Source organism: Alligator mississippiensis, chromosome 8, assembly GCF_030867095.1.
Source record: "Alligator mississippiensis isolate rAllMis1 chromosome 8, rAllMis1, whole genome shotgun sequence".
Taxonomy (NCBI): Eukaryota; Metazoa; Chordata; order Crocodylia; family Alligatoridae; genus Alligator; species Alligator mississippiensis.
This window is the reverse complement of record NC_081831.1, coordinates 28,194,164-28,218,036: the sequence shown is the minus strand read 5'-3', so window position 1 is coordinate 28,218,036 and position 23,873 is coordinate 28,194,164. Positions and strand designations below refer to the sequence as shown.

Sequence of the window (23,873 nt, the reverse complement as noted above, 5' to 3'; positions counted from 1 at the left end):
AGGAGCGGGGGGGCCAGGGCACGGGGGAGGAGTGGTGCAGCAAGGCTCGGACAGAGGGGGGGCTTCCTCCTCCTGCCCCCACCCTTCCCCACCAGGGGGTGGGGGTGGAGGCAGAGTGTGCAGTGGCTAGGAGGAGGACGAGCTGGCCATGTCGTGGCAGCGGAGGCTGGGAGGGGGTGGTGGAGACAAGCTGGAGGGGAGGGCGAGGGGGCGGAGCCACAGGGAAGGAGGGGAAACTTGAGAAGGAGTCCAGGATGCCTGCTTTTTTAGGGGTGGTGCTGCCCGGGAAGCCTGGGTTCTAATCCTTGCTCTGTGCTTATAGGGAAGGAGCCTGAGCTCCTGGATTGTTTCCTGCCCAGGACTTAAGACTGGGGCCAGGAGGACACCTGCGTCCTTTCCTTTGCTGTGTCAGTACGCGAGGTGGCACCAGGAACCTGGACTCCGGAACTCTTCCCCTTGCTGTCTCTATCTTCTGTGGGGAGAGCCCTGCCCCCTGGGCTCTCTTAGCAGGGGGCTGAGCTGGATGTCTGTAGCGGGTGGAGGTCTGAAGCAGGGCAGGAGGTGGGACCTGGGTGCCCCTGAGTATGCTCTGAGTGTGGCCTTTAGCAGCAGGGTGCCCCAGGGCATGCTGGGAGTGTGGCTTCTAGTAATAGACCCATAGGGTGTGCTGGGTATGCAGTTCTTAGCAATAGGGTGCCTCAGAGCATGATGGGAATGTTGCTCTTAGTGACAGGCATCCCAGGGCATGCTGGGAGTGTGGCCTTTAGTGACAGTACCTGGGAGCATGCTGGGAGTGTGAGCCTTAGCCATAGGGCTCCTAGGGCACACTGGGAATGTGGACCTTAGTGACACAGTGCCTTGGAGCATGCTGGAAATGTGGCCCTTAGCAACAGGCACCCCAGAGTGTGCTGGGAATGCAGATCTTAGCTATGCAGCACCCAGGGCATGCTGGGGGCACAGCCCTTAGCACCAGTGTGCTCCAAGGCATGCTTGGAGTGAGGTGCCACAGGGCATGCTGAGAGTGCAGCCCTTAGCAATAAGGTTCCTAGGGCATGCTAGGTGGCCTAGGGTGGTCTACCTTTGTACCCCAGAGGCCCCCACTCCATCCTAGTTACTCCTGGCCCCACCCAGTTACCTGTGCCCCATTCCCAATGCCCCAGGCCCACCCTACCTGCCCCACCATCCCAGTTACCACGGGAAAGGGGCAGCTGGTCAGGTTGAGGCCATTTTACGGCCTCTGCAATGCTGGTGAAAGTTGGCAGCAGTGAAAGTCGTGCCAGGACTTCCCCTGAGACTTCCCCTGCCTGCCTCCCCCATGGGGGGGGACCCCAAGATGCTGGATGGGGGGAGGGGCAGTGACATCACAGCAGGGGGTGGCACCCCCCTCTCTCTCCCTCCCCCAGAACCCTTATAACAAGGGGATGAGTGCCGGCTTGGAGACGGACACCACCCCAGAGATGAGACTCCTGGGACACCCCCTGGTGAGTACGGAGTTGAGAGGGTGCAAGGCACTGTACATAGGGCAGGAGGCTGCACACAGGGTTGCGCATACACGTGCATGGGGTGGGTCATGCTCTGTTGCACACTTGTGCATGCCAATTCATACCCAGGGTGTGCACACATGTTTTAGTGCAAATGTGCATCCCGATACACAACTGACCACACATTTGCTCACACGCATGCTGAGTGAGACATACTTGGCTTTGCTGTTGCACACATGCTGGCATGTGGGATTCACACTTGTGCACTGAACCATGCTGCAGAACTTCACATGCACACACATGTGAATGTTTGCATACTCAGGAAGAGCATGTGTGCATGTGCACATTTATTCACACTCACAGTTGCCCCCCCCACCACATGATTTGCTGTAAAAATGTGCAAGCCAAGGGGTGCAAAGTCAACGACAGAGTTGTGAACATACACACACATGCAGAATTCAGGCATCCAGGACACACGCAGAACCCAGGCATCTAGTACAGACACATATACAGAACCTAGGCATCTGATATGAGCATGTGTGTGTGCGTGTGCACACACACATGTCCAGGACACTCACAACAAAAGCCAGCAGCCTGGGACACTCACACACATGCAGAAGCCAGGCAGCTGGGACACACATAAACACAATCACTAATGGAACTAAATTGTCCAGGATACACACGCACACACACACACGCACACAGAACCCAGGTGTCTGAGACTTGCACAGTGGTGCACACACACACAGAACACAAGCATCTAAGAAGCACACACTTACACAGAACCCAGGCATCCGGGACAGACACTGAAGCACACAAAGACACACATACAGGGACACATAATCTCTTCTCTCTCCTGCACATTGATCACAACCACATGTGCACCAGCATACACAATCTCTCCCTGGGACACAAGTGTGTGTTCGGTGATCATGTGTATGCACACACATTCATACACACAGTCTCACATGTACGATCCTCCTTTGTCATGCACCCCCCCAGCTCACATGCACATACAGCCGCAGATCACCACCCTTATAGCACACGTGACCTCCAGTCATCTAACACACACAGTCTTGTCTGTCCCAGTGCACACCAGCAGGCATCCTCTGCCTCAGGGATGTGAAATGTGTGCTCACATGCGTGTGCAAAACCTTGGGACAAAAGCATGATGGTGAGGAGGGGACTTCACTAGCTCCCTGAATGTCACATACATTTCAGGCATGTTCTTCCTGCCAACCTTCACACCCAGGATGCCTGGGTTCTCTCCCTGTTCTGGGACAGGAGTAGGGTCTGGTGGGTTAAAGCAGGGGGAGGGGGAGCCCAGATGCCTGGGTTTCTTTTGCTGCTCAGGGCAGGGAGTAGGGGCTGGTGGATTAGAGCAGGAGGTCTGGGTGCCTGGACACCTGGGTTCTCTCCCTGCTCTGAGAGGCGAGTGATAGTTAGCAAGTGGTTTCAAAGCCAGGTCTCCTGGGTCCTCTGAGAGGAGAGCAGTGAGTGATGGGCTAGAATAAAAGGTGGCAGGAGCCCAGACATCTGGGTTCTTTGAGAGGGGAATGAGATCTAGACTGTAGAGAATAAAGGATGGTGGGAGCCCAGGTGCCTGGGTTCATCTCTAGCTCTGAGAGTGGAGTGGAGTGCTGTGACTTAGGACAGGGGGCCAATATGGGAGCATGGACATCTGGGTCCTGCACCCACCCACCAGGTAGCCTGGATGCCTGGGTTCTGTGGGGTCCCAAAAGTTTCCTGCAGGCTATTTTTCAGGGCTAATCCCCCTCCCCCTATTTTGGCAATTTCCCTCCCCCCCCCACCCTTTTCCCTAGTCCCCAGCTGCTGTCTTGAACTGGCTTCCTGCCCCCCCGCCCTCTGGTGCCATCACGCCCCGACCCGGTGCTTTCGGTGGTTTCTCGTGTGTGTGTGTGTGGGGGGGGGGGGGGGTGCAATTTCAAGGTAAAAACTGGGAGGAAAGAGCAAAAGAGGAAAAACAACCAGTTTCAGACTTTCCACACAGTCAGCGGGGCCCAGCCAGGGTATAAATGAAGGCAGCTGCAAGCCGGGGGCACCCCAGGGTCACCATGCTCATGAATGCCAGCCGGTGAGTGCATGGGGGCCAGGAGCCCAGGCACCTGGGTTCTAGCCAGCTCTGGAAGGACAGTGGGATCTGCGGGGTTAGAACAAGGAGGTCAGACACCTGGGTTCTAGCTGTCTCTGGGAGGTGAGTGGGGCCTGGTAGTTTAGAATTAGGGGGAGTAGGAGCTCAGATGCCTGGGTTCTAGCTCAGAGTGGAGGTCTGCTGGCTTGGAGTGGGGACCTGGAAGCCCAGATACCTAGGTTCTAGCCAGCTCTGGGAGGGGAGTGAGGGACTGGGGAGGGGGATCAGAACAGGGAGACCTGGATGCCTGGTCCTTACCCAGACACCTGAGTTCTCTCACTGCTCTGAAAGGCGACTGGGGGTGGGGGGCTAGTGAGTGCATGGGTTAGAACAGGAAGGACCTAGAAGCCTGGACACCTGGGTTTTCTCCCCACTCTGGGAAGGGAGTGGGGTCTGGTGGGTCAGAACAGGGAAGCCTGGAAGCCCAGGCACCTGAGTTTTAGCCAGCTCATGGAAGGGAGTAGGGGCTGGTAAGACAAGGGTGACCAGATGCCTGGATTCTGTCCTGTGGAAGGGGAGTGGGGAGTGGTGGTTCAGAGTGGGGTGGGGGACTGAGATCCAAGACACCTGGGTTCCAGCTGGCTGTGGGAGGGGAGTCAGATTTGTGGGCTAGAGCAGGAGGGCCTGACACACAGATGCCTAGGTTCTTTCCTAGCTCTGGGAGGGCAGAGGGGTCTGGTAGTTAAATGAGGAAATCTGGGCCCCCTCCACCGAACCCTTCCCCTGTCCCTGCAGATTTACATCAATGTCACAACCCCTGATTGCATCTAGCCCCATGCCCCCCAGCATATCCAAGATTGCCAAGTTTTACCCCAAAATGGGAGCTTTTGCCCCCTCTGTCCTTCTTCCACCCCCACAACTCCAGCCTTGCCCCCCCCAAAAAATATGCCTAAGTAACCACTGTCAGGAAATGAGTTGGGATGGATGGATGGATGGATGAGTGCATAGAGAGATGGAGGAAGGGAGGAATGGAAGAAAGGATGAAGAGATGGTTGGATGGGTGCCTGCATAGGCAAATGAGTGAACAAATGGATGAGTGGATGCATGGAGAAAGGGATAGGCGGATGGATGGAGGGATACTGGATGGTGGCCTAGACCCACATGGGGCCTAGAGCCTGGACACCTGGGTTCTCTCTCTGCTTTGAGAGGGGACCGGGGCCTGGTGATGTAGAGCAGACCGGGCCAAGGGCCCCCCGGGCGCCTGGGTTTTCTAGGAGACCTAGTTCCAGGGGCCATATGGTGAGGAGCTGGTATCTGTGGGGCGCCCCCACCTCCACCCTGTGCCCGTGACGCCAGGGAAATTCCGGTGCGGGCAGCGCCAGGTGTGGGGCCCGGATGGCGGGGGAGGGGTGAGGCATGGTGGGGGTGGGGAGGGCTTTTGGCTTCCCGGAACCTGCACCCCTGACGGGAAGCAGCTTCTGCGGGGGGAGGCCTGGGGCCTGGATGCGTGGGTCCCATCCCTGCTAATGGAGGAGAGTATGGCCTAGTGGGGAGGGGTGAGACTGGGCACCTAGATGCCTGGGTTTTCTGGGAGGGGAGTGGGGTCTGGGGGATTAGAGTGGATTGAGCTGGGAGTCCAGACACTTGGGTTCTCTGGGAGGGAAGTGGGGCTGGGGGGTCAGAGCAGGGGGGCCTGGGAGCCTGGATGCCTGCGTTCTCTGGGAGGGGAATTGGGACCGGGGAATTAGAGCGGAGGGAGCTGGGAGCTTGGACACCTGGGTTTTTGGTAGGGGGAGGGGCGGGGGGGTTAGAGTAGATATGGGGCTGGCATTGGAAGCCCGGACACCTGAGTTCTCTGGGAGAGCAGTGGGGCCAAATGGGTTATCACACATGGGGGGACCTTGGAGCCCAGAAGCCTGGGTTCTCTCCCCTCTATGTGGGTAAGGGCAAAAAACCCCCCAGGTTCACCTGTCCAGAGTCTGTAGTGGCATGTACATATGTGTAGCTACAAAGATGTGCGTGATACATATGTTCATGAGCTTTGACGCTTCCCTGAGTGGGTGTAGTCCCATTTCATATGCGTGAGAGCCTTGAGGCAGCACCGGGGCAGGGGCCACACAGCACATGTCATTGGTGGTGTGTCCATGTGAGCTCATGTGTAACAACACAGGGCAGCAACCTGGCAACTTCTCATGTGGAGGGTTACATAGACAGGACACAGATACACCTGTTCTTTGTGGTGTCACACGTGACACATTACACAGATAAAACACAAACTCCTGGTGAGTTCATGTGTGGCACGTTACAGATGGGACTCACAGACATTTTCCATGACATCACAGCTGAGATGGTACATGTGATATGTACACTTTTCCTGTAAAGTCATACAGCACATAACACAGAGGATATAAAATGCGCATGCACCCACAGACCCTGTGATGTCATGTGTGATGTTACATGGTTTCCCTGGGACTTGCTGTGCAATACACAACAGAGCTCTTACATGCACATAACCCAGGTGTCCGGGACACACAAGCACACCCACACGCACACAGGACCCAGGCATCTGGGACTCACACATGTACACAAACACAGAACCCAGGTATCTGGGATACGGGGACACACACACACACACACACACACACACACACACACACACACACACACACAGAACCCAGGCGTCTGATACACACACATGTGCGCAGCTTGGCCTTCCTCTCATACGCCCACGTGGACCCCATTGCACACGCACGTGAACTCTCTCCCTCCCCCCACTTCTCCTGGCAGCTGGCGCCAGGCCCCGTTGGACCCCCACTCTCCCCCTACTGACAGCACCCCCCAGAGCAGCCCTCCTGCGCCCCGTGGCCCTACCCAAGACCGCCCCTCTGTACTCCACGGGCCCCACCGCAAGCCACGGGTGAGTCCCCAGATGCCTGAGTTCCTTCCCACTTTGGGGTGGGGTGTGCGGGATTCAGAGGTCTGGAAGCCCGGACACCTGGGTTCTCTGGTAGGGCAGTGGAGGCTGGAGGGGGGGGGTGAGCAAGGGGAGATAGAAGCCCAGAAGCCTGGGTTCTCTGTCTGGAGAGTGACAGCTGGTGAGTTAGAGCAGAGGGAGCCCGGATGCCTGAGTTCCGGAGTGGAGGAGGGAAAGAGGGGTAGGAAGCAAGAGGCCTGTGTTCCCTCCCAGCTCTGGGAAGCAGGTGGGGGCTGGTGGGTTACAGCAGGGTGGGGCTGGGAGACTGGAAGCCTAGGTTCTCCCAGCACCCCATTCCCCCCCTCTCGTTGCCCCACAGCTCCTGGCTACGAGCTCCTTGTGCCCCCCCCACCTGACCACGCAGCAGCCTGGGGTGCTGGTCATGAGGACACGCCAAACTCTGGCACATGGTAAGGGGGTAGGGCAAGGAGGAGGCATGGCCAAAATGGAGGGGTAGGGCTAATGGGACTGGGGGTGGGGCTAGGGAGGAGTGACCCCAATCCCACAGGGGTCAGGGCAAGAACCATGCCAGGGGCAAGGGCACGGTTAAAGGGGGTGTGGGCATCTGTGGGGTGGGGCTTGAGGCTGGGAGGTGGGTCCAAATCCCCTCCCTGGCACCAACCTCCAAGCTGAGACCCTCCCCCTTTCATTACAGGGGGCAGCAGCTTGGAGTGTCCTATGAGAGACCCCCCTGCCCAGGATGGGCCCCCCCCAAGTACTCCCACTCCGGACCCCAGCCCTGCTGAGAGGTGAGCACCCAGACACCTTGGTTCTATACTGGCTTGAAGCAAGGAAAGGGTCCTGGGGGGGTGACAGCAGCAGTGGGGCTTGGGACCCTGGATGCTTGGGTTCCATTCTGGCTCTGAGAGGGGTTGGGGGGCTAGTGGGTGCAGCATGGATACCTGCGTTCTTTCCTGGCTCTGGGAGGGGAGTGAAGCTGGTGGGTGGGAGTCCAGACCCCTGGGTTCTCCCTGAGCTCTGATGCCTCCCCCAACTTACTCTATGGCAGGGTCCCCCCACGCTGCAACCCTGCCTGGTTCCATGTAGGCATGACCCAGTGGGTACGACAGAGGGAGTATGTCCAGAAACTGGAGCAGCAGGTAGAGGGGCTGCAGGTTGGGAGTAAGGGGCACTATGGGACAATGAGGGGTGGGGGTAGTGGGTTGGAAGTGAGGGGCACCGGGGTGGGGGGGCATGGAGGATGCCCCTGCGTCCTTTGTCCTCTCATTCCTCCACTTCCCCACCCAGTTGGTCCGGGAGCGGCAGCGCCTGGCACTCATGCAGACCCAACTGGTTGGAGCTGATCCTGCCCTGGATGTGGTAAGGAGTTGGGGGTGGGGCAAAAGGCCAGGGGGCATGGCCAGGGAGGGGCCAAGGGGCTGGGCTGGAAGTGGCCTTATGTAGGGGGCGGGACCTTGTAGAGCAAGGGATGGGGTTTAAACCCCATAGGGAAATGGACCATGGTGGTGGAGGGGGTACAGCCTCCCAGGAAAAGGAAGGGCCTGGGCACTTCATGTGGAAGGTAGGCAAAGGGGTGGAGCCAAGGGTGCCCAAGGGAAGGGACAGGGCATAGAGAGAACCTAGGGGGTGGGGTGGACTGGAGAAGGCGGGTCCATGCTTGGAGCCAAGTTTGCAGGTTGGCAGATCCGGAAGCCCCAGGGGATGAGTCAGAAAAGGGCCAAAGGTTAGGGTGAGGTGGGCTTAAGACCTCACCTGTTCTCACCACCTCTAGGTTGCCTTGGGGAAGGTCCAGGCCAGCACCCCCCTCCCCCACACTGGCTGGCTCCGCCCAGGCCCCTCCTCTGCTGCCGGCCCAAAAGACACCCTCGAGACACCCCTGTGGGGGCACCACAGCCTTAGCTTCTACCCAGGTGAGTGTCATGGGTGCCTGGATCCTGACCCTTGAACTCTGGAGCTGGGGGGCCAAAGCAGGGGTGGGGCCTGGTAGCCCAGATGTTTGGGTTCCTTCCCTGCTCTGGGAGAGGAGTGAGGGCTGGTGGGGGGTCAACAGAGGTTGGGGTTGGCAGTCCTGAAGCCTGGGCTCTGTGAGAGGGAAGTGGGATGTTTGGGGGGGATGGAGCTGAGTGGAGGGGGGTGGAGCCAGCACCTGTGATTGACAGCTGTCCTTCTGGCACAGAGCTGGGGCCCAGCCTGGAATACTACCGGGTCAGCACTGCTCGGCCCCCCTTCACCTATGCTGCTCTCATCCGATGGGTGAGTGACAGCCTGGAGCCCCGCCCCCATTTCATACCCCTCTCCTGACTCTGTGGGGGTGGAATTTTAACTATTCCTGGACCTTCCCCCCTGCTCCCACTAAGCCTCAGGGGATCACTGCCCCCCTCCCTTGTGATGCCCCTCACTCCCAACCCACAGCTCCCCCATCGCACTGCATTGCCTCTCACTCCTAACTTGCAGCCACCCCATGACCTCTTGCCTCCCCACTGCTCCCCCCTCAGGCCATCATGGAGTCACCCGAGCGGCAGCTGACATTGAATGAGATTTACCACTGGTTCAGCCGGAGCTTTGGTTACTTCCGCCACAACACAGCCACCTGGAAGGTGAGAGGCTGTGGGTCAGGAGTGAAGGGCACCACAGGGTGACGGGGCGGGGCAGTTTGCAGGTTCAGAGTGAGGGGCCCTGCTGGCCCTGACATCGTCCCCTGTGTCTTCCCAGAATGCCGTGCGACACAACCTGAGCCTGCACAAGTGCTTCGTGCGGGTGGAAAACGTGAAAGGTGCTGTGTGGACGGTTGATGAAGGTGAATTCCAGAGGAGGAGGAGCCAGCGCTTCCCCCGGTACCGCTCAGGGGTGGGACTATGGGGCAGGGGTGGAGCCAGAGGGTTGTGTGGGGAGCCAGCAGGCTCTGCAGTGGAGCCAGAAGGGAAGGGGGTGAGAGTTATAGAGGTTCAGGGGTGGGGCTTCCAGGTGGAGGCAGGGCCTGGGAGTCAGGGGAGGAGCTAGAGACTGGGGCATGGCTACATGCAAGGGGGTGGAGCCAGAGGAGGATGGAAGGAGTTATAGGTGGGGGTGGGATATGGAAAAGGGGTGGAGCCAGGGAAGGGTTACCCTGGGGAGGCTTACAGAGGGGGCAGTGCCAGATGAGAGCCTAGGCAGTGTGGCTACAGGTTAGGGGGTGGAGCTAGAGGATGGGGCAGGGCTAATAAGGATGGGGAGAGCCACTAGGGAGGGGGTGGAGCCATAAGGAGATGAGGCAATGCCAGAAGCCAGGGGGGTGGTGCCAAGGACTTGGACCCTCCAATTTGACTTCTCTTCCTCCTTCCACACAGGGACCCGGACCTGAGGGGGCTTCTGCCCCCCCTGCCCTATGCCCCAGCTGAAGGGGCCTGGCGCCCAGCCCCCCTCAGCTGAGGGGGCTGAAGGTGGGGCCTCCCAGAAGGGGGAGGAAACAAGGGTTGTAATCCCTACCCGGCTGAAGCCACTGGTCCCACCCTCCTCCCACCTGTTCCCCACCCCCAGCATCATTCCCCACCCTTCAATCCAGGAGCCTTCCAATGGGGGTCAGAACCAAGCCAATGAGCCAATACGAAACAGAGTGGCTTGCATGAGGGGAGCATATGAAGATGAGGGCCTTGCACCCTGACCATGTGCAGCTGACACCATTCCACAGCTGTGGCTGCCTCATAGGATGGGGCCTTTTGTGAGGACAGCATGGCAACGACCTCTCATGGGGATGGGGTGGGCCACAGGCTGGGCCCTTGTGTGCTGCATCCTGGGGGGGCCTGGGAGGGGGACACTGGGTGGTGTGATTAGCGGAGAGAGGCAAAACTGCTGGACCCAGGGCAATAAAGTGCTGGCAACCTTTATTCTGGGAGTCTGCTTTCCTATGGGGTGTTATTCCCAGCATTGGGGCTGGACTCTCACCATACACTTGGTTAGGGGGAGGGGCTGGACTCTACCTCCCAGTATGCAGTAGGGCTTCATACCCAGCATGCATAAGGGGGACTGGACTTTACCTCCCAGCATGCACTACGTTTTCAGGGGAGAGGGACTAGTCTCCACTTCCCAGCATGCACTGGGACTGGAGGTGGGGCTGGATTTTAACCCCCAGGATGTGGGGAGGAGTAGATGGATATTTCCTAACATGCCCTGGGGGTGGACTTCATATCCCAGCATGCACTGGGGAGGAGGGGCAGGACTCCATCTCCCTGCATGCAGTGTGGAGCTTTAGGGAGGAGCTGGACTCTACCACCCAACATGCAGCGGGGCTTGCCTCAATTTCCCATCAGCCTTTGTGCCTGCCTAGTGACTCTGTTTTTATCTCTCACTCTTTCTCTCTCTCTGGACTGCTTACAAGGAGGGGAATCCAGGCTGGCAGTTCCTCTTTCCTTCAGTCCTTCCACCCTCCCATTTCCATCCCAGAGTTCAGAAAGAGCTCAAGTGTCTGGGCTCCCAGCTCCGTCTGGTCCCACCTCCCAGCCTCTGCAGAACCCAGGTGTCCAGGATTGTAAACCACATCTCGGAGAACCCAAGCGTCCTGGGGCTGGGCCTGGGGCTTGACTCTGTTTCTCCACTGAAACCCCTCTCTTTTCTCCCAGGTGGCTCTGTGGGACCCTCCCAAGGAGCCTAGGGCCATGGAAGAGGTGGACAAGATCCTCATCCACTCGCTGCGGCTTTTGGGCACGTAAGTGTAAGCACATTCCACTTGGCCACCCCCACCACCTACTGTAGAGCTGGGTGCCTCGTATTTTACTCGGCTGTTTTCCAGCTTCTCCACCCAAGACCTGGCTTCATTTCAGCCCTCCTTGTGGGGTGTTATAACCAGTCATTTCTTAGTCCTCCCCCCCACCCCACCCCACCCCTCCCCTCTTGCTGGCTGCATCTCAGCCTGTTATGCTCAGTTGTTTCTCAGCTGCTCCACCCCAGAGCTGACTGCATGTTGGCCTGTTGTACTCAGTCATGCTTCACCTCAGAGATAGATACATCTGAGCCCTTCCCCAACAGTGTTATCTTCTGTCATTTCCCTGAGCTGGCTGTACCTTGGCCTGCTATACTCAGCCATTCCTCAGCTGCTCCACCCCAGAGCTAGGTGTATCTCAGCCTATTATACTCAGCTGTTATCCAGCTGCCCTTCCCCCCAACCCTACCTCAAGAGCTAGCTGCATCTTATACCTGGTTGTTCCCAGCCCCGCACCCCAGAGCTGGCCACATCTCAGCCCCCCGTCACCCAAGCAGTTACATTGGTCTGGTCCCAGCATTTACTCCAAAGGTGGTTGCATCCCCCCCATGTGCCCACAGGGAGGTGCCTGAGGAGGTGCAGTGTGTTGGGGACTTCAGCACGGAGCTGATTGTGGAGGCTGTTGTGTGCTGCCTCCGTGTCATTGACCCTATGCTGGGCATTGGCCTCAGTCCCAGCCTCCCGCCTGGCATGTCAGCCCGGTTCCGCCTCGGCACCCGCCTTGCCCAGGCCTGCCAGGTGAGGACCCAGGTATCTGGGCTTCTGGATCCCCCCTGCTCCCATGCACCTTGCCCCACTCCTCCCCCAGAGTGGGGAAAAGAACCCAGGCATCTGGTCACCAGTTCCTTCTTAGTCTAATGCCCTAGAACCATCTCCCTTTCCCAGAGAGCCCTGGTGGGGAAGGTGGGGGGAAAGGACCTGGGGGATTCTTAGGGATGTGGAACCCAGGAGTGTGAGCATCAGTGGGAGCTGTGGGGGCCCCCCCCCCAGGGTGGTGGGATTCAGTTGTCCAGGCTCTGTGGAGGCCCCCGGGAATGCAGATCTAGGTGTCAAAGCACTGGTGGGGGATGTGGGAGTCTCTGGGTGGCGGAACCTAGGCATCAGGTGCTGATGGGGTTTCTGAGGGTTCCTGGGGATGTGGAACCCAGGTGTTCGGGGGCCATGGGCATCACCAGGGTGGTGGAACCCAGGTGTCCCAGCACTGGTGGGGCTCTGGGGGGTCCCTGGGGATGCAGAACCCTGGCATTCAAGCCCTAACAGCTGTGGGGGGGGGGTCTGGCAGGTGCTAGGGGCCCCCGGGGATGTGGGGTACCAGACCTTCCTGTATAGCACAGAGCCTGAGATCCGGCGCCTCCTGCTCTTCCTGGTGGAGAAGCTGCCGCGGGATGAAGCTGAGGACCCTGGGCACCCTCATGGTACTGGGGGGACAGCTGGGAGGCTTGGGGGAAAGTCCAGCTATGAGGTGGAGTATCTGGGACAGGCTGAGTATAACAGCATGGGAAGGGGGAGATGCGGTCAACTGTAGAGGTCATGGGAAGCTCGGGGCTGTATTTGCAGGGGGTTTCCAGCCAGTCCTGACCCCGCTCCCATCCCCATGCTGTCCCCTCAGGGAAATCAGCTGTGCTGCTCAGGGCCTTGGCGACCTGCATCCAGGAGCAGCTGGAGACCCCATGGGTGCCGCCTGCCTGCCGCTCTCCCTGGCTCCAGCGCCTGCAGGTGGGTTCTCTTGGCTCCCATGGGAGGGGGATTTGCAGGCCTGGTCTCCCCCACCAGCATCTGGAGCTGCAGCCTAACAAGGCACTGAGTCATTTCCTCCCACAGGAAAGCAGCTTTCAAGGGGCCATGGGGGAGGCAATGGGTCATTAATAGTAATGGTTAATTTAATAATTATGACATTGTTATGTAGCAAGGGTCATTATGCTTGTGGGACTGGATGTTATATTGCATGTAACATACTGCAGTGCCTTATAGCCGCCCTTAATGAATATGCATGTGGAATGTGGAAAGCATACATATGGATATATCATATAAAATACATGTATATTCCTTAGCATGTTATACACACTAGCAAATTGCCTGTCAAGAATGATGGAGGGGAGAAGCTTGCGAACCCTAACAATTTTATGTAACGTGCACATATGTAATATACACAGTATTACATGTACTGTCCTCTGTGTTATATATATGTATTATGTGCATATGTAACTTATCTAATATATAACTTATGTATTATGTTACATGCTATACCCATACCATGCATATGACGTTGTATACATCTACGTATATTCATTATATAGTTATGTAATATACTATACATGCAATACACATGCATTATATATGTTATATCATGCATGTAATGGCTTCCTGGGCCCTGTGGATCCCGCATAAATAACGTGTTGCATGTTTTGTACTACATATACATTTTACATTATGGACATGCAAAATATATATTAATTGTATTTATAGCCATCGTTATACATGTGTTATGTGAACATAGGACATATAACACATTTAAGATTTATAACGTGCATATGCATAATGTTCATGTTGCATGGGTTACATGTCTTGTATTTTTAATGTGCATGGTATATATTATATACATATCATAAAATATGTCATATGGTACATATAAGTGCATGTATAATCGGCATGTACTATTCTTTTATGTTATGTTATACTGTTATAGATACACTAATAAGATTGGTGGCATTTAATGATATGAATATTAATTACTTACTCATCAAGATAGTTAATATTAAAGTGAGCCTGGATGCAAGTGGTTGGCATGGGGCGGGGAGGAATCTTCACCTGTTCCGTGTGCTTTTGGGGGGTGTCTGGGGTAGTTTTTTGGCAGGCGGGGGGGGGGGGGGGGGTTAGTTGCCCCGTGGGAGGGGCTAACTGTGGCGTCTTCTGCCCCAGGGGTCCAACCTGCAGACGCCCTTCCAGGCCCAGCCCCTGGTGCTGCCCCAGGATAAGGGTTCAAAAGGTACTGGAGGAGGTGCAGGGGCTGATGTAGGGGGCAGTATGTGGTGGGGTCTGGATGGTTCGGAGGGGGGATGGGGAGGGGTATGTCGGAGGGTGCCCAGTTCTGACACTGCCTCTTGTCCACAGAGCGCCGGGAGTACTTTCAGGTGCTCTTGCCCCCTGTCCCCCAGCAGCTGCCCCCCTGCCCCGGGCCAGCCCCTTCCCTGATGGAAGCTCACACTGCCCAGCTCACTGCCAAGCTGCCCTCCCAGGATCAGACCTGGGGGCTGGGGGGCAACCGGCTGAGGCAGCCAGTAAGTGCTAGAGAAAGGGGGAGTCTGAGTGGGGATCTTATCTGCCCCCACAGGCTTGGGGGGTGGGCAAAGCTGGGTGTGGGGAGCTCAATGAGGGGATTTAGGGTGAGGGTTGTTTACTGTGAAAGCTAATGTGAGCAGTGCTCAAGGGGTAGGGGGGCCCAGACATCTGGCTTCTGGGGCTGTGTCCAGGGGCTTGGATGAGGGGATGCAGAGTGGGTGCTGTTCACTCTGAAACCTAATGGGTGGTGCCTTGGCAGGGACAGTGCCTGAACTTCTAGGTTCCCAGGGCCCTAAATGGGGGTTTCCTTGGATCACCCCTTCCTAGCCCCCTTCAGTCTTTTCTTCTCCTATTCCAGGTTCCAGCGGGGGGGGGCATGCCCCCATTGCGGTGCCGTCTCCTGGAGCAGCTGCGCCAAGCCTGTACTCCCCTGGGCGGACGCCTTCCACCTGCCCCAGGGGCTCCAGACCTGACTCGGCTGCTGGGATCATTTGGGGCTGGGGGGGGCCTTGGGGGCCCCACTCTGACTAAGGGGTCCCGGTTCACTCGTGCCCAGCGCCTGGCCCATCAACAGGTATCTGCTGGGGCTGGGGTGTGGCTGAAAAGGGAGAGGTGTGTGGACTTCCAGCCCCCACCCTCCCCCGATCCCTTTCTCCCATTCTCCAGGGCCCAGAGACGCTCTCGGAGCAGATGCAGGTGGCAGCTGAATCTCTGGCTTCATCTAAGACCTCAGAGCAGGTAATGGGTCAGGGGGTTGGCTGCACCCCAGTATATGGGGAGGGTCTGCTGCTATGAGGTGATAGGACTATGATTGGTTGCGGGGTTGGGAGGACCCCTCACAGGGGAGAGAGAGGTGCTTGAGTGGGGGAAATCAGGTCTAGCTTGTCTGCTCATTCACTCTGGAACCTAATGGCTGCCTGGCAGTGGTCATGGCTAGGAAAGGTTCCAAGCTTCTTCTTGCTCTCCTCTGACTTCCACGTTACTTTATTTCTTAACTTCCCCCAGGAGGTGCAGGCCCGGCAGGAAGAGGAGTTGGGAGCCCTGTGGGCTGAGCTGGGGCAGCTGGAGGCTGAGATTGCTGGCTTGGGTGGGGAGGTGAAAACCCTGGAGCTGGGACTGGTGCAGGTGAGAGGTTGGGAGGCCAAAGGGGGAGGCTGGTTCTGAGGGGCCACTCAAGGAGCTGTTTACTTGGAAGCCTGATGTACAGGGTCACAACTAGGAACTCTTTGTGGGGCTGGCATGTAGCTGGTTCTGTACTAAAAACCAGAAGGGAGTGAGGCGCTTTGCGGGGAGGGAGCTGTTTTGGGGCTTGGGGCACTAGTCTGTTCATGCTGAAATGTAATGTTGGGGTTCAGGGATGGTAGCTCAGAGGGGGGCTGGGATGCGGCTGGCTTTTGGGAGGGGCTGTGGGGGGGATGTGGCTGACTGGGGAGAACTTGGGGGGCACAGCTGAAGGAAGGCTGGGGAAGACTGAAGGGGGGTGGTCTGTTCACTCTGACACCTAATGTGGGACTTCTGAATTCAGAGGAAGGGGGTGGAGGGATGCATCTGGTGCTGGGAAGGGGCCAAGGGGCTGTGGCTGACTCTTGAGGGGACTGCCTATAGTGGGGCTGAAAGGGGTGGCCTTTTCACTCTGAAACCTATTGCTGGGGTTCAAATGGAGGGCCTTTGGTGGGGTTGGGATTCTCCTGGTTTTGGGGAGATCTGTTGGGGGTGCTTTTGGCTTTGGGGATGCCGCCTATTGAGGGCTGGTATGTGGTTGGCTCTGGGGGTCTCTGGGGGATGTGTGGGGCTGCAGCTGGCTCTGGGGCCCTGGTCTGACCCCCCACCCCCATCCTGTGCAGATGGAGACAGACGCATCTCAGCGGCGCCAGGCCCTAGGGAGCCGGGAGTGGAGCCTGCGCCTCAAGCGTCGCACAGTGGAGCTGCTGCCTGATGCAGACAGCAACCTGGCCAAGCTGCAGGTCGGGGAAGGGGCTGGTGGGGTGGGTGCGTTGGAGGGGCCTGGGGCAGGGTTAGAAGGAGCAGAGCTAGTGGGGTGGGCAGGAGGTGCTGTGGGGGGAGGAACTGCAGGGGTGGGAGGGCTTTGGAGCCTGAGTCTGGTGAAAGGGAGAGCTAGAGGGAGGTTGAGAAGCCCCAGGAGGGGTGGAGCTAGCAGGTGAAAAGGGCCTGGGGCAGGGCTAGTGGGTGGGAGGAGTTTGGGGTGGGGCCAAGAGAAGGGGTAGGGCTAGAACTGGAGGGATCTGAGGGCAAGGCCAACAAGGGGATGGGGCTAGTGGGATCAGTTGTTGGGGGGTTCTGCTCTGGGGAGGTGCTGGGCCCACAGGGCAGCTGGTGATGACAGTGGCACCCCCAGCTGGTGGTAGAGAGCAGTGCCCAACGCATCCTGGCACTGGCAGGGCAGTGGGAGCTGCACCGGCGCCCCCTGCTGGATGAGTGCCGGCGCCTCAAAGGGCTGCGAGACACCCGCCAGGTGAGACCCACCCCGTCTGGGGTGATGGGGTTTGGGAAGCCCTGTCCCCTCACCCATTAACACCCTCTCTCCCAACTGCCCCCCCAGCTGGAATCATCACGACGCCTGCAGGATATCAAGGCTTTGCATGAGTGGCATCGGAGCGCGGCTACTGAGGCCCAGCACAAGGAAGAATTGTACCAGCAGCTGGTGAGTGCCTTGCACAAGATAGGGGGCATCACTCAGGGGTGGCATAATTGGGGGATGGGCACTAACTCATGGGGGTGGCAGCACAGGTTGTCGCATGCAGGGGCATCACACAAGATGCTGGGGAGTTGTTGCATGAGGGGGCGTTGCATAGGGATGGCAGAGCCTCTTCACACGAAGGGGGATTGCACAGAGTTGGTAGAGTGTGCGGGGGGAGGGGGGGCATGTCACATGGGGCTCACAAGGGACGGCATCACACAGGCATACGCATAAGGTGGCGACTGTCATGTAGAGGTGCCACAAGAGAACTTGGCAGGTTACCTGCAGGGGCCTGCCTCTGAGTGGCTGCTCCCAGAGGCTTTGTACAAGGAGGACAGGGCCACACAAGATACACAGGGGATGCACTCCCCAGCAGTGGGTGTCACCTCTGGGGTGTTGCACTAGGAGGGGAATGCACTGGCACAAGCCCCCATTGCCCCACTTCTGGCCCCTTCGTGCATCACATGAGCCCATTGCCCTGCCTCCGATCCTGTTGTGCATCACACCAAGTCCTTGTTGCCCCTTCTGCCCCTGGCCTTGCCAGTACTTTCAGCCCAGTGTCTGTTGGCGGGGGAAGCAAGGGTGTCTGTGGGGTGGGACAGCCTCCCATTTCCCTGTTGTCCCCCCCAGGTGCTGGAGCTGGAGGGACTACCTCGTGCTGTGTCCCGGGCTGCCTACACCCACCGCATCCTGGAGATTGTCAGTAACATCCGCAAGCAGAAGGAGGAGATCAAGAGGGTGCGGGGGGGCGAAGGATCAGCAGGGGGTTCACCCCAGCCATGGTGGGGTAGGGAGGGAGTCCTATTCTGCGCGCCCCCTCCTCCCCCCTTGGCAACAGTAAAAGGGGTTTATCTGCCAGAGGGCTGGGCTGGAGAGGAAGAGGGCAGCACGGAGAGATGTGGGAGGGGTGCTTGGGGAAGGAGATGGGAGCTGAAGATGTGGGGGAGGGGCTTGGGGAAGGGGTGGGGTCTGCAAGCTCCCGAAGGAGTACAGGGAAGGGCTTGGCTTGGGGGTGCCAAATGGGGCGGTCTAGGACAGGTGGGAGGGGTCTGGGATGGGGAGGGCCCAGGGATGTTTTGGGGACCCCCAGAGAGAGGAGAGGGAAGAACACTTGTCCCAGGGGGTTGTTCATTCTAAAGCCTAACGATGGCATTGAGGTGGCCTGGCAGTGACCAGTGGAGGCTGTTCCCACCCCCAGGACAGGGGACAGTAGATCACCGTTTCTCCCCACCCCCAGGTGCTGTCAGATACGCGGGGGCTGCAGAAGGAGATAAATGGGCTGACAGGGAAGCTGGAGCGGACCTTTGCTGTCACCGATGAGCTTATCTTTAAGGTGTGGGGGTGGCTGGAGATGGAGCCTGGGTTGTAGGGGGTAGATCCTCTCTGGTGGTGGGGGCAGGGCTTGGAGAAGGGGGGGGCCTCCTGACTATGCCCCCCTCCTCCAGGATGCCAAGCGAGATGAGTCGGTGCGAAAGGCTTACAAGTACTTGGCTGCACTTCACGAGGTGAGGAGGGCAAGGTGGGTGCTCTGGGGAAGGGGCTGGGTGTGATGGACAGGACTTGAGTGCTCTGGGGGTGGGATGAGACTGGGGTACATTACGTGGCACAGGGCTTGGGTCTGGGGTTGGGGCTAGATTGGGGAAGGGGCTTGGGGTATTCTAGGGGAGGAGCTTGGATGTCCTAGGGGTGGAGCTGGATGTGGGAGGATAGGGGCTGGTGTGTTCTGGGGTGGATTAGGACAGGGGGTGGCAACGTTTTTGGGCAGAGTGCCAAAAACTCCCTCACCCTGCACTTGTAAGATGTTGGCATACCAGGGGCGGATGGTGGGTGAGCCACGAGGGGCCTAATCCTTGTTGTGGCAGTGCAACCCTGGCCCCGGCCCTGGCCCCTTCCCTGCGGTGCACATGCCAAGCAAGATGCCTTTGCATGCCATACTCTGGCACCCGTGCCAGAGGGTTGCCTACCCCTGGATTAGGGTTGTCCAGGGACAGGGCTGGGGTTGGAGCTAGGGTGGGGCTGGTGTGAGTTTGGGATGTTTGGGGGCAGGACTTGGATCTAAAGACAGAGCTTGGTTTAGAGGTAGGGCTTGGGTACTCTAGAGCTGCATTTCTTAACTCGTGGGTTATAACTAGGGCCACAAGAAAATCATGGATTTCTTGTAGAAAATTTGCAGCACGTGCACGGGTAAAGTATAATTTTTCACGGAATTACCATTGATCTTGGCAAATGGGTTCTGGTAGTTCTGTGAATATTTTGTGAAAAAGGATACTTTACCTGAGCACGTGCAGCAGGCAGGGACATGCCACAGCCAGGGCTAACGGGGTTTAGCCTCCCCCCAAATGCAGGAAAGCAGTGGCAGTGCAAAGGGCCTCAGGGCATCCTGGGTGTGGGCTCTAGGCAGCTGCAGCAGCGGGGGGGAGGGCTGCACACAGACATGGAGCTGCAGCCTGCAGACAGCCAGGATTGCAACCCAGCAGCTGGAGCACTGCCCACCACAGCAGGCAAGTCTGTGAAGGGGAAGGGACAGATTGAGGCTCCCACAATGAGGGCAGGGGCTGGGATGAATGGGACCCTGGGCTGGGTTGTGGGACAGTTGGAGGCCAGGCAGCTTGTCCAGGGCTGCAGGGGGGACTCCCACCACTGTACGCACACTAGCAGAGGCACAGGGGCATGTGCCTCCCAGACTTGTGCATGGGGTGGAAGTGGGCTGCCACTGTGAGCTGGGGCTCTGCCCTGCTGCCATTGCCCCAAGAGCCATACAACACCATGTGCCTGCTCTTGCCAGGCAGGCTGAGGACAGAGCACAGCCCAGCAGCAGCAGGCACATGGCATCTCACGGCAATGGCAGCAGGGCGCAGAGCACCAGCTCGCAGCGGCAGCCTGCATCTGTCCCACACACCCGGGGGGAGGGGGTATGTGTCCCCCATGCCTCACTCGGGGTGCATGTAGTGGTGGGAGCTCCCCCACGCCTGGACAAGCTGCCTGGGCTCTGAACATTCCACCAACCACCCTGGGGCCCCATTCACCCTTGCCCCTGCTTCTGCCCCTGCTCCACTCCCTCCCTCACTGTGCCCCCCCCCCCTTTCCCTCTCTCCCACCCCTTCCCCTCCACAGACTCACTTGCTGGGTGGGGAGGGGGTGAATACTCAGCCTCCCCCCAAATGACATTTTCTCCCTCCATTTATGCCACACACACACCACCTTCCCCAGCAGCATTCCCTCTAAGCTGTGTGGTGTGTGCAGCTGCACAGGTGCATCTGGCAGCGCAGCATTAATATGCCTGTGCAGCTGCGCATGCCGCACAGTTTAGAGGGAATGCTGCTCCCCAGTCCCAAAGCCCTGGCCCTCCAAACCCTCTTGCCCCCCTGCTCCCTATATACTTACCTTCATCCAGCTGCCTGGCTGTGTCCTAGCCACACTCCCAGCAGCTGCTTGCAGGCTGCAGAAGTGCAGGTTTACCCTTGCAGGCTGGAATGCTGCCAGCCTGCAAAGGGAAACCTGCACTTTTGTGCATTTTTCTGGTACAGGCTCGCAACCCTTAAAAATCATGCCGTGGGGCTAATTTTGCAGTATCCACGCAGTCCATGAAATGGCAATTTTCTCAGGACCCTAGTCATCATGACCCAAAAGTGGTTTGCAGGAATATGTGAGAGGGCCACAAACAAACTTTAAAAATGGATTCTTCTTTAAAAGAACTCCAGCCTGCCAAGGGACTGTTGAGGCCCCTATGCTCTGCTTCCCCCCCCCCCCCCCCCCCCAAAAAACACACACACACACTCTGCAGGGCTGGGACTGGGGGCAATGGGTCAGACATGAGGGACACCAGCAGAACCAGGGGCTGTTTTCTACTTAAATTATTTACTGGGTCAGGACTGGCCATCAGTGTTTACAAATGGTTCCTGCCTGGTACAAAAAAGGTTGAGAACCGCTGCTCTAGAGGGTAGGACCTGAGGTGGGGGAGGGACTTGGGTGCTTAGGGAGTGGGGCTAGGCACTGAAGGGGCTTTTCAGGGGGTAGGGAAATCCCTGAAATGGGGGAATCCTGCCCTTGCCCCTCCCCCCCTGCTCCCCCAGAACTGCTCCCAGCTGATTCAGACAATTGAGGACGCCGGCAGCATCCACAGAGAGATCCGGGACCTGGAGGAACAGGTGGGGGACTCCTTAAACTTCCCCTAAATATTGGGGAAGCTGAAGTAAGAGGGGGCATCTGAGGAGAAGCTGCTGAAATGGAGGCAGGTCTGTTCTTGGGGTCCAGGTTTTGGGGGGAAATTATAGGGGACATGGGAGTCTGGATGGGCACAGGCCAGGCAAGGAGGGGTAACCCTATACCTTGGGGGGGGTCCTTGGACCCTGCTATGGGGGTCTTTAACTCTCTGGCTAGGAGGGAAGGGGGCCTGGTTTAGGGAGAGGGAGATTTGGGGGTGCCCATTCCCAGGTATATGGGGGTGCCATGCTGCAAGGGAGTGGGCTGTGATATTTGGGGAGGGAGGCCCTCCAGTACAGAGGAGTACTTGGATGGGGGTGAAACTTGCTATCTTATTGGCGCATTCACTCTGAAACCTAATGATGAAGGTGGGTTGCTACAACCAGGAAAGGATTAAATAACACCCCCCCCCTTTTTTTGCCCCACCCCCCAGATTGAGAGCGAGTCAGGGGCCAAGATGCCTGCCAGCTTGGAGCGAATCCTGGGGGATCTCCGGGCCCTAAGGCAGGAGAATGCCGGTCTGGCTGCCCGTACCCATGAGGCCTGACCCTGCCCCCTCTGAACGCCCACTTGTCTCCCTATAGTACTGCCAGACTTTAGGGACAAAGGTTACAGCTGCTTGGCCTCCTATACTCAGTTGCCAGGGGGATCTACTTTGCCTTCATTGCCAGGATGCAGCTGATTCTGGGACATGATGTTCAATTGTAACAAGTGTAATAAAGTCCTCACTATCTGCAGAGCATTGTTGTCTGGCCCTTTAATTGGGGGTGGGAGGGATGGCTGGGAAAATCCCCCTTTTTGCTCTGCTCTGCCTGGGGAGTAGGGCTAGGGCTGGGCCCAGCCCAGGGACAGGTGGTCCCACTCTGTGTGTCCCACTTCCTAATGGCTCTGCCATCCATTTTGCTAGGTCCACTACCTGCTGGGGTGGCTCCACCCACTCTCCTCTAGGGAATCCAGACTCTTACCCCATCAGTGGGGAGACAACCCAGGTGTCCTGGAGCAGGGGGTGATGGGACCTTGAGCCCTGCCCCAGCAGGTGGGAGGCAGAGTCTAGCTCTTCCTCTCCTGGCAGCTCCCAGCGTGCCCTAGGGCAGTGTTTCCCAACTTTTTCCAGCCCAAGGCACACTTACATTCATATTTCTTTTCTGTAGTACACCCCCCCACACACCTCCCCCTCCCACCAGCACCTAATTTTATATGTAAAGGTGCTGAAGGGTTTCCTCAGAGCTTGTACTTTCCTCAGGGTGTTTGCAGTCTTGGGGCAAGGATCTGTAGCAGGCTGTGCACACAGAATGCATGCATGTGGTTGGACAGTTGTAACACCAGGGCGGGAAGCTGGGAAAAAAACAAAACAGGGGAGACTAGCTGAGAAGAGGATAGCTGAAGCTGTGCTGAGAAGGCTTGCTTCTGAGGGGGCTGCTACCTGGATAATTGCTTCTAAGAGGACTACTGGCAGAAAAGAATTGTTGCCAAGCGAGCTGCTACTGAGGGCAGAGGAGCCACCAGCTAATGAGTACCCAAGATTGCCTGGTATCCTTTACTAAAGGAGCAGGGGTTGTGCAAATGGGTTCCCCTCCCTACTCTTAAGATCCCGGGGTGCAGGGAGTCATGGGGGAATCGGGGAGGGGTTGCTAGAGGAGGTTCTCTGGGAGAGCAGCAGGGAATCGTGGCTTTGTGGGAGCTCCAGCAGAGAGCTCAATAAAGTACAGTCGAGCAACACAGGGGAGCTGCCTTGGGAAGTGTCTGGGGAATGGTGTGATTGATTGCAGGCCTCAAAAGAAGAGACTGGAAAAGGGAAGAAACCCTGGTCTTTGGAGCAGCCACACCTGAGGTCCTGACAGATACCCCCGTCTTCTGTCCAGATGAGGGCATCGCCACACCTCTTTTGAGGCAAAGCGAGCACCACTCCCCAGGGTTCCACTGTAGCCACTGCACAGTAGACTACTTTGCTGTGGGCAGAGTGATTTTGTGGAGACCTGGCTGATTAAGTGTATATACCTGTTATAAGTTGCCTGAGTGTTAAAGTTGATAATACAGGCAACCCCCGTTTAGCGCTCTTAATTGGTTCTGGAAAAACCCAGTGCTAAGTGAAATCCAATTCCCCATTGGATTTCATGTAAATAAAGATAAGTTGTTTTGTAACACCTGCTGGCCCAGACCGCACGCTCCTGTCAGCCTGGGCCCTGCATTCCTGCTGGCCCTGGGGGACCTGCCTGCCCAGGGATTTATGGTGAGAAGGCAGCAGGGCTCTGCCACGGGTTAAGCAGTGGGGCCACGCACATGCCCGCACCCACTTTCATAGTTCCATAGTTGGTAGGGTCGGAAGCAACCTGAGCAGATCATCAAGTCCGACCCCCTGCCATGGCAGGAAAGAGTACTGGGGTCAAATGACCCTGGCAAGGTGTTCATCTAGCCTCCTTTTAAAGATCCCCAGGGTAGGAGCCAGCACT

The 23,873-nt window shown here is 57.6% G+C and overlaps 2 protein-coding genes across 7 annotated transcripts; both read left to right on the top strand.

Moving 5' to 3' along the window:
- The first annotated feature begins 299 nt into the window (after window positions 1-299).
- Window positions 300-10,371, top strand: FOXP3 (forkhead box P3). Of its 2 annotated transcripts, XM_059732579.1 has the most exons (11): window positions 303-1,481; window positions 6,361-6,490; window positions 6,867-6,957; window positions 7,203-7,296; window positions 7,557-7,647; window positions 7,796-7,867; window positions 8,280-8,418; window positions 8,685-8,761; window positions 9,004-9,105; window positions 9,221-9,342; window positions 9,835-10,371. In XM_059732579.1, exons 3-11 carry the CDS (start codon window positions 6,930-6,932, stop codon window positions 9,914-9,916), a joined length of 807 nt encoding a protein of 268 aa, XP_059588562.1. In that variant the 5' UTR covers window positions 303-1,481; window positions 6,361-6,490; window positions 6,867-6,929; the 3' UTR covers window positions 9,917-10,371. The 2 variants fall into 2 exon arrangements, with proteins under 2 accessions (XP_059588561.1, XP_059588562.1); XM_059732578.1 differs by lacking the exon at window positions 6,361-6,490 and having other exon boundaries at window positions 300-1,481.
- A 231-nt stretch (window positions 10,372-10,602) lies between these two features.
- Window positions 10,603-22,160, top strand: CCDC22 (coiled-coil domain containing 22). Of its 5 annotated transcripts, none has more exons than XM_014608918.3 (18): window positions 10,917-11,000; window positions 11,104-11,189; window positions 11,804-11,981; window positions 12,526-12,658; window positions 12,853-12,959; window positions 14,163-14,229; window positions 14,355-14,521; window positions 14,881-15,096; window positions 15,189-15,260; window positions 15,528-15,647; window positions 16,367-16,486; window positions 16,879-16,995; window positions 17,083-17,184; window positions 17,851-17,958; window positions 18,458-18,553; window positions 18,666-18,725; window positions 21,294-21,368; window positions 21,857-22,160. In XM_014608918.3, exons 2-18 carry the CDS (start codon window positions 11,140-11,142, stop codon window positions 21,968-21,970), a joined length of 1,902 nt encoding a protein of 633 aa, XP_014464404.1. In that variant the 5' UTR covers window positions 10,917-11,000; window positions 11,104-11,139; the 3' UTR covers window positions 21,971-22,160. The 5 variants fall into 5 exon arrangements, 4 of the variants coding, with proteins under 4 accessions (XP_059588555.1, XP_059588554.1, XP_014464404.1 ...); XM_019485909.2 differs by having other exon boundaries at window positions 11,804-11,993; XR_009463910.1 differs by lacking the exons at window positions 11,804-11,981; window positions 12,526-12,658 and having other exon boundaries at window positions 10,603-11,000; window positions 18,666-18,739; window positions 21,857-21,945.
- Window positions 22,161-23,873: the final 1,713 nt, after the last annotated feature.

Excerpts from the sequence above, each read along its gene's own strand:
- FOXP3 (XM_059732578.1), top strand. The coding sequence starts at position 1,341 with ATGGGGGGAGGGGCAGTGACATCACAGCAGGGGGTGGCACCCCCCTCT. Across the intron at positions 7,297-7,556 it reads GACCCCAGCCCTGCTGAGAG|GGTCCCCCCACGCTGCAACC; the intron begins GTGAGCACCCAG and ends ACTCTATGGCAG. Across the intron at positions 8,419-8,684 it reads CAGCCTTAGCTTCTACCCAG|AGCTGGGGCCCAGCCTGGAA; the intron begins GTGAGTGTCATG and ends CTTCTGGCACAG.
- CCDC22 (XM_059732571.1), top strand. The coding sequence starts at position 10,618 with ATGTGGGGAGGAGTAGATGGATATTTCCTAACATGCCCTGGGGGTGGA. Across the intron at positions 14,522-14,880 it reads GCAACCGGCTGAGGCAGCCA|GTTCCAGCGGGGGGGGGCAT; the intron begins GTAAGTGCTAGA and ends CTCCTATTCCAG. Across the intron at positions 15,648-16,366 it reads TGGAGCTGGGACTGGTGCAG|ATGGAGACAGACGCATCTCA; the intron begins GTGAGAGGTTGG and ends CATCCTGTGCAG.